Raw genomic sequence first — 9,066 nt, 5'->3', positions numbered from 1 at the left:
GGCGTGCGGCCCGCCCCTCCGGCGTCGGCGGCATGCCAAGGTGACGTCTTATCGGTGCCGACACACCGGCACACAGGCGTGTATCCGAGCCGTCAAGCTGTCACCACAGCTGGGCATCCGCAGGAAGCGGCCCGCTCGGAACTGGACGCGGAGGCTATGTCCAGGGAAGCCTTGTTGCATCGTCCGGACGCGTCGGCCGATGCAATGTCGAGCATTAAGCTAATTTGTGGCGCGTGTGACCAGACGGTTCAATGATCTGATCCGTCCTGGCGCATGCCGGGGCAGCGTCAAGATCGCGAGGTCGAATCCGTGTGTCATCTGCATTGTTCCCCAGTGGACACGCCACTGGGCACTGTGCTCGCCAGCATTCTAGCAATTCATTTGGTGCGAATATCCCTGACAAATAACCTTCTCGCCCTTTTAACCGAACAGCGATCAAAAGTTGCCAACGGCATGGTGAATCTTCCCCGACAGGTAGCCAGCACTAGTCATCGCTTTCTGCGACGACTCGCAACGCAAGCAGTCATAAGCCCAGCCACTCCGTTCGAGGACTGTCCCGTGCCGACGCAGGCGACACGAACGCGACGACGGGCTGGCCCATGGGGGCGCGACGCCGTAACCACCGAGCTGGGCCACCATCGCCCGACCGCGCCTCGGCTCACCCGCATGATGGTGTAGAGGAAGAATACGACGATGCCGACGGTGTAGATGGGCATGATGATGCCCATGGCACCGCTGCCCTTGGTCTGCGGCTGGATGAAGCCGCCGTAGCCGCCGCCGGGCCGCATGCCCGGCTGGGGTCCCGGGGGCTGCGGAGGAGGGCGCTCGGTATCAGAGGGTTGGCGACGGGGGGACCGCGGTAGCGCAGGCGCCGGCGGGCGGAACGGTGGTATCAGACCGCCGCAGGAGACGCCGTCTGAGGGTGTTCAAAGCCTAAATGTGACTTTTTGCTGGTATCATGCACGTAACAATGAACAAGATTGCACAGGCAAACGACAGGTCTGAGGTCCTGCAGGCTCGTCAGAGGCCAGCATGGAGGAACGGAACACCCAGCCACCTTGGACATAACCACTTAGAATACAAAAGTTCAGTCGACGTAGCACGTAAATGGCACATATTGTCGTAAGTCCCCCCCCCCCCCCCCCCATCCCGCTACATCTCAACTTCCGCCATCGCGCACAAAACGCTGCCACTGAGTCAGCTCCCGCTCCACAGGTGTATCGTGTGAACCAACTGGCCCCGTAGACAGACCGCATGGCGTGGTCGCGGCGCGCGCAGACCCCACGACACCGGACCAGGCGCGGCCGCTCCGCCCGCACCATCGCCGGCGTCCACTGACCCTGGCCATCCTGTCGACGGGGCGGCGCGGCTGGCGGGCCATGTGCTGCGTCTGGCTGTGGGCGGCGGCGGCTGCCGCGTGCGGCGGGTCACGCAGGCTCGGGTGGCCGCCGGCCGGCCGCTCCTGCTGCGGGTACTCTGCCGGGCGTTGGCGCGGCGTCAGCGGGCCGGCGGGTCGACGGACGGCGCGACCACCACGTGGCACGGGAGGTGGCGGGGAAGGCTCAGGGCGCGGCAGGCGAAACTGACCGTCCGCTGCGGGCTTTGGCGAGCGACGCCTGGATCTCTCACAAAAGTAGAAAGGACGTGCCATACGGTGGCCCAGCGTAGCCAAATTACGCACGGCAACGACAAAACTGCGCACAAATAATGCATTGCTGAAATCGGCGGCAATAGGCACATGTCCAGTTAACAGTTGTAAATCGAAACAAGCACACCGACCAGTTATACCGGTCACTGCAAGCTTCGCAATCAACACGCTAGGAAGTCCAACAAACTATGCTAATAGCAATCATCCAAGCACTACACATTCATGAGTAGTGCCTTGATTAGTCTCACACACCAGCCATCCAGCCTGGTTGAAAACTGGCTGTCCTGTATTATTCTGGTAGCATTCTTGTCAGCGCGTTCCATTAGTTGCGAGACGACAGCCATCCCACCAAGCCACATGGGCCCTTGACGTCCCAGGAGCGTGCAGTCGCCGGTAATTCCGTCCACTCCTGTCTCCTTCCGATAGCCAGCTCGAGCGCGTCCCGGAGCGCCTCTTTCATGCGGTTAGTGGTCGCCGCCGGCGGCCGCGCACCGGCCGCGCTCCCCAGCCCCCTGCCGCTCACTGGTGCCCGCCTGCTGCTGCAGCCGCGTCGGTCGGATTTCCTCGCGCCGCAAATCGTAGCTCGTCTCCAGGCAGCGAGTCAGGTTGGCCGTGGCCGCATCGCCGTCGTCGCGGCGATGCGCCGCGCGCCGGTAGCGCTCGAGCGCTGGCTCGTCCAGCAACGTGCCGCAGGTGCGCGCCAGCTCGTCCCGACACCAGCGCGCCAGGCCCGGCGTCCAGATGTCGGGACGCGGCTCCGGCGGCAGGAGGAGGTCGGCCTGTCGCCGGCCGGCTCGCCATTTGAGCCGGTTGCATAGCTCCATGAAGTAGAGTGCATTCAGCTCCTTGGTGAAGGCCACCGGGTGGCAACAGGGCAGAATGCTGGAGTGGTATACACCTGAAACTGGTGCCCACGCAGCCCAACTCATCACATGCCCGACATGACTTGCAGCCATCAGCTGAAAAATCAGGAATCTCAAGGTGCTGGGTGACTGGCATGTGATGTTGGCAATTGTGGTGCAACAGCATATAATGTTAGCCACAAACTGGTACTAATTTTGTCATTCAGCAACAATCTTTGGAAAAGCACAAAATTATCCTAAATAGGTAATCCTCTTGCAAGCAGGCTTTGTTCCAGCTGGCAAAAATGGCAAAGCTGTTGTTACTGTGCTGGCTGCTGTCTTTGAGGCCCCCTGTGAATGTTGAAGGCCTTCAGTCCAAAAAAACAGCACCTAACAATGCCAGGATATGAGTGGCAAATACTGTATCCTCTACAACTAGTTGTCCTGAGATTCCATTCAATGGCACTTAATTGGTGTGACCTAGAGGGAAAAGTAATTTCATGATTATAGTTACATTTGACTTTATAAGGTATGATGACCAAGTAATTTAAGGGCACATGGTGGTAAATTGTAATGCATAGGACTTTCATGTTTCATTGATGTCAGGGTAGACCGATATTTTGATGCATGCACACCAACAGTGCAAATGATGAGTGAGAACAACTATAAATATATGCGACCTAATGTTTTGGCTAAGTTAAGACAGATGCCGGCACTCACATCATTCACATCATAACGAATACGTTAGATATTCCCTAAAATTGTCATACTGAGCTTTGCCGCGGCACGCCACATTTGTCATCGAAACACATTTCCGTGGTCTGGCTCTAACCTTCCGAGTATGGTGCATCAGTGGCAGATGAGATCGATGCCTGAAGCATTGGATAAAATATTCTTGGCCATAGTATTGCAAAACAACCAATCACCAATGAGAGAATAAGCACTGTTTTGCCGGAACTAAACTCCGTAGCAGAAGCCATGTTTTCTAAACTAGTGTGACGCAGTACCCTTTAGGAGCGGTGGGCGAGGAGGCCTAATGAAAGATGAATATGACCAGAAAAAACAGTTGCAGATATCTTTGGTGCTTAGTCTTTGTTTTTTCTCAATAAAATAAGAGATAACATTTAAATCTCATTCGTAGTATTTAGCCAATTTTTAGGCATAGATGTCTCATCAATTTATTGCAATATTTTTAGAGTAAAATAAAGCCACCAGGGACGCTAGTACACACAGAGGGTCAGTCGAACTTTGTGGACGTTTATGTAAGTTTAGTATCACATCTTTCTCGATAGATGGCAATGCTTTGATTGGCCTGCGTTGGTGTCGCCGTGCTCAGACGTACTGGAAGAGATCCAGCCGCCGACGCGGCTGATTGCCAAACTGATGCATTAAGGGCAGGGGGCTAAGAACATATGCTGTTTTAAAAGTAGTGCCGCCGCTTCCGTCAGCTAAGAAGGGCTACGTCACCGTCAGGGCCGGGCGGCATCCAGAATACCCCCTTCCCTCTGGATCCCCCGTCGACTGGCAGGGCCGGCCCGTTTCACGCTGCCTTTTCCTCAAGCAGCAGTTTCGTCATACAGCTGTCTTGATCGGCCCCTGTGTGTTCTGGCCGGGCCATGCAATTGTCCGGCATTGACACAGCTGCAGCAAGCTCCCCGTCGTGGCTCATATATTGAGACTGACTGTGCCTGCGCTGTGGCAGTGTTTCTCTCCAGGACTTACCCGAGGCGATCAACCGAACTCTTAAGTCAGTGCAGTTGTTGCAAGCGGTCTTTTCTCGACTCTCGCCCGTTTGAAGGGCATTAAAAAAACTGAACCTCAGAACGCTGAGAAACGTCCTCATCTCGGATCTTTCATCCTTGCATCGATTTTATCAGATGCAAGCTTTTATCCAGACGGCGAGGGAGCTTAACTATCGCCACATGTTGAAACAAGGCGAAATATGGAAGGGCTCAAATTGTTTTCGAAGAACGATTATTAGAACGAAAGCACTACCAAGTGCCGCGTGCTCCTACCCTTATCCCCAGAAATCGTTCCAGACTTGGTCGAAAATTTTCCAAGAATATATTCTAACATAAGTGCTACACTAATGAAGTAATACGGTCACCTCATTCACTTAAAGGCGGGAACGGATAGTCACACATTGACAGTTGCAATGGGCTCAGTCGGTTACAAAGCTTATAAGCCATCATTGGACAGGGTGTCTGTTTCTAAAAGAGCCATGACTGCATGTCCCATCTTGTCAGATACAAGAGTCGATTCCAATACCGAGGGTTGGCGTAACAAATATATGATAGCCGTGATTCCGAAGGTGGTCAGCCCGTGCGTCTACACAGTCAACACTTCCACAGAGAATCTAATAACAGTTGGTTTCATAGGGTCGGTAATAAAGGGACGGCGAGTCAGTCGTTCCTCAACCTAGATAATGCATTGGATGACAAAGAACACCGTATAGAAATTAAACTGATCAGTGCCGGTGACGAAAGATTGTTAGTTAATTTGGAGAACTAAGAAGCGGCATTTGCTAACAATTGTTACTTAACTTGAAAAGCAAGGAGACTGCAAGCCCATCGATACTTGACAACCAAGGGATACGGTGTAAATTTAGTTGGGTTTCAACTCGACAGCTCGGGTAACAAGTGGGCGTAAAGCAGATTCAACCGTTACACAGTTTAGGCAAAAGGAACACGCAATTCATTACTCAACTTGGATGATAGAAAATCAGAACGCGGGTAATTAAAGCGTCGAGTAAGTTGAATCGTTACGCTTTGTAGACTGGCAATTTCGGTGGCGAATCAAATCAAGCTAGCCGGAGATCAACCATCTTCCGTCAGTTAGCTTGAAATCGCAAGACGGACTTGGCAAGCCATCTGATAGATTTAGCCTCACCGAAATGTTGGGCTACATTACGATGGACCGAACAACTTTGGCATAAGTTAAGATCAGGCCGAACTAGAACAAGCACTTAGCCTACTTTGTCACTGATGTCACACCAGAACAAGTCTGAAACGTCGCATGGTTTCCTTGGCATTGAGAGTTGGGCTGAGCTGAAAACCAGAGGACAAATGGGGCTCCCTGACAGAGCCCGGGCGCCTCGTCGTCAGAGAGCCTAAGGACTACATCTTATATGATGCGGGAGATGGCGGGTGGCAGACCAGCAGAACTCTGACCCCCAGTCACGACTGCCTTCCTTAATGCACTTTCCATTTTGAAGTGCCTGCGTGGCCATTTCCTTGGTATGGGTAAATTGCTGGTAGGCAAGATGTGTAAAATTGTCCGCCTGCCTTACCAAGGCGTTGATTTTTTCGTTAACGTTTTTGATATATGTCTCCGTGCTGACACCAAAAATATATTTACCAGCATCACTCCCAACTTAAATTAGTCCCCGAGCTAGCTGAGAATACGCTGCTTTTGCGATTCCAGTTGCGTTAGTGATATCATGAATAATGGCGGGGAAAACGCACCAAGTCCACTTTCAAGGTTGTTGTGTTGTTTTGCCACATAAGTTTGTAGGAATTTACGACACAATTAATGACGGATTTCTTTGACGGAAGCAATGTGTTTGTATCTCCCTGACGCAACACTATCCTTGATCGCCAAAGGTGGTCCAATAATTATCACACAGGCTTCAGTTCCGTGTTGTTCTGTGTTCTTCGGAGATATTGAGGAATATCTGAACGTGGATTGTGGATGAAATGGGGTCCTAAGCTGGTACTGACATGGCTTACATATGTTCGTGTTAAGATGTTCAAGTTTCAGTCAGAATATACTACTGATAAAAACTATAATATGGTTTTGAACATACGCGCTCGCAAGTCATAGCAACAGTAGGCTGGACGCCCGGCGTTGCAGTCTCCATGGGCCGCGTGGCGTCGGCGTGCGGTTGTGACATTAAGTGATGGCCAATAAGCAAACGAAAAGGATGACGCATCTTGAGGAAGATGGCTGATGAGCCAAATAAATCGGCATGCATGCTAAATGTGGTGCAAAACTAAGCTAAACACAGCCTTAATCAGAAAAGAAGGGGGGGCAGCTAACACTGCTGACCCCCCCCCCACCTTGAAAAGTGGGGGGCATGGGCCCCTGCCCCCCCCCCCTTCTTCCTACACCCATGTATGGCGTGCCGACCACGCCTGTTATTTCTCTAGGCGCTGCAGTGGACAGTCTAGAAAAAACAGCAGATTGATGAATCACGTGCGGCCCGCATTTTGTGCCATGCGAGAGGACGCGATGTGATGGGATCTATGTTTATATATCAAAATTAATTTTCTTGCATGGCTCATATACTGCGTACAGCTTGGGGTGACTGTGGATTTTTCACGAGTGTCATGGAAGGCCATTTTTATCACAACGTGTCACACAGCGTGTAAATGCGTCACCGATGCCTTGCGTTATGACTCCTCAGAGCCGATGAGGGATTCCGGCGTGCCGAGGTGTAATTTCAGCGACTGCAGTGAACAGTCTGATAAAATATGTAATTTATATATATATATATATATATATATATATATATATATATATATATATCAAATAAGCCGATTAGGGATTCCGGCACTGTTCTGTGACGAGACAAAGTGACGTTTGCTGCCCATGTTAGGACGAAAGCATCTATTTTGTAAAAGCTCATATAATGTCGGTGCGCCAATGTTTCGCAACCATCCGCAGCCGCCCCCTGCTTGTCGGTTTATGGCAGGGAATGGCCTCCGTGGTAGTTATCTGCAGATCAGCGTTGTGGGACAGTTAACCAACAGCTGCCCTCAGCAACGTGTACAATTTATATCAGCAAGTATGATTATTGCCCGTAGACACATTACTACCAAACAGTCGCTTTTTCGGGAAGTTCAGTATTCGTGAGCACAGGCACTGTCTCTACAGGGGTATTCATAACATTATGCGTTACCCAACGTCACGTGCAAGCACGTATCTTCAGAAACCACACAGGAACTTTATCTAAATTGAGTCAGTCACGGCGCTTGTTGCTTTTATGCGAGCTGGCTTTGGGAATCGCGTGATTGCCGTATGGTGTCGGTGAGAAATCCGTCGGGTGAGCATGACAATATGGCGGAAAAAATGAGAAGCCAGTGCTACTAGTTGCGCGAAGCGAGAAAAATGAAAAACCTAAAAAAACATAGTAGAATCAGTTGAAAATATTCAACGCATAATACAAATGGTGGCCACTATGGGGGGGGGGAGGGGTGTTGATTAAAAAAGAAGCCATCAGCAAGAAAGAGATGCAATCACATTGATTTCCATTGTCGCTCCAAGCATCGTGCCGAGCCCATGACATGAATTGCAGCGAATTAACAATATGAGAAACAAATGGAAAGGCGAAGGAACCGAACACGGCGAAGTCCAGACTATATCAGAGAATTAAGTATTTATTTCAAAGGATAAAAACCATATTTATGTCAGGCGACTTGATATAATGCCTGTGCAAAATTTGATGAGACGGTTGAGTCGGTACATAGCGAAGGAAGCTTGAACACTGAGGCAAGGCAAGATGATGTTTAGAACTCCATGAGCGTCCAGCCGAAGGAAATGCCGACGTGAATGAAGTATAAGTGACAGTAGTCCAAATGCTCGGAAAAAGACGAGACAGAAACAAAGTCTTCGGGAAAAGGGCACATGAGAATCGGTCAGCTGGCGGAAGAATGATTCCACTTTTTGAGTCTACCAGGTTTCGTCATAGAACACATGAAGAAAGCAGCGATGCTTACCGCAGGGAAATCGCACCATTCATTACAGACTATTTGGAAGGTGCAAAGCCGTAAAAATTATGTGAAAAGAGAGCATATTCGTCAGCGGAGATGGAGACGCTAGCTTTGATTTATGCATGTTACCATTTTTGAAGTAATCTGCTGAGGAGAGAGGTGCATTCCATCACCGACCACTGGACATATGAGGGGATCTCAGCGCTGAGGAGTCCGAATCCTCGGCCACCTAACTGATGACGTGGGAAACAAGAGCTGGCAGCAGGAGATACACGCTGCACACAAACGGACAGGGGGGAGCTACGTCCTCAGCTCAGGAACCACCTGGCAAGCTGGTGACGTGGGAAATAAGGAGCGACAGAATGAACGCCGTCGTCGGATATGCCAAGGTGAAAATAGGCTGGGAGGGCATCACACCCCGCCTTTATCCCACAGACGCCATGGTTAACAAGCAGAAAGTTTCACAATGACAGCGTCATGATAAGGAATTGTCAACTGCTTAGGTGTCACGTCAATTTAGAGGACGAGAAACCATCATGGGCATACGATCACTGTTTCACTGTTTCGCAACCATTCGCAGTCGCCCCTGCCAGTCGGTTTATGATTGCCTACGTGGTAATTATCTGCAGATCAATAGTGTGGGCCAATTAACCAACAGCCGTTATCAACAACAGGTATAAGTAACCTTGGCAAACATGATATTGGCCATAGACATATTACCACCTAAGAGCTGTTTCTTTTTTCTGTCGGAAGGTTCACTATTCGTGAGTACAGCCACTATCTCTAAAAAGGTATTCATAGCATTATGCATTACACGTCGTGTGCAAGCACGTACCTTCAAAAGCCATACAGAAACTTCATCTAA

At 50.4% G+C, this 9,066-nt stretch overlaps 1 protein-coding gene across 1 annotated transcript; it reads right to left on the bottom strand.

Annotated features, from left to right (window-relative positions):
* Nucleotides 1–248: 248 nt before the first annotated feature.
* On the bottom strand, nt 249–3,472 carry LOC119092446 (uncharacterized). Its single transcript, XM_037215408.1, has 5 exons — nt 3,323–3,472; nt 2,172–2,552; nt 1,340–1,476; nt 663–809; nt 249–266 (listed from the first exon to the last, which is right to left on the bottom strand). The coding sequence occupies exons 1-5, from the start codon at nt 3,468–3,470 to the stop codon at nt 249–251; spliced, it is 831 nt and encodes a 276-aa protein (XP_037071303.1). The 5' UTR covers nt 3,471–3,472.
* Nucleotides 3,473–9,066: the final 5,594 nt, after the last annotated feature.

Source organism: Pollicipes pollicipes, unplaced genomic scaffold (assembly GCF_011947565.3).
Source record: "Pollicipes pollicipes isolate AB1234 unplaced genomic scaffold, Ppol_2.1 Scaffold_3447;HRSCAF=4054_pilon_pilon_pilon, whole genome shotgun sequence".
Taxonomy (NCBI): Eukaryota; Metazoa; Arthropoda; class Thecostraca; order Pollicipedomorpha; family Pollicipedidae; genus Pollicipes; species Pollicipes pollicipes.
The sequence above is the reverse complement of the archived record's forward strand: the minus strand, read 5'-3'. Positions and strand labels throughout refer to the sequence as shown.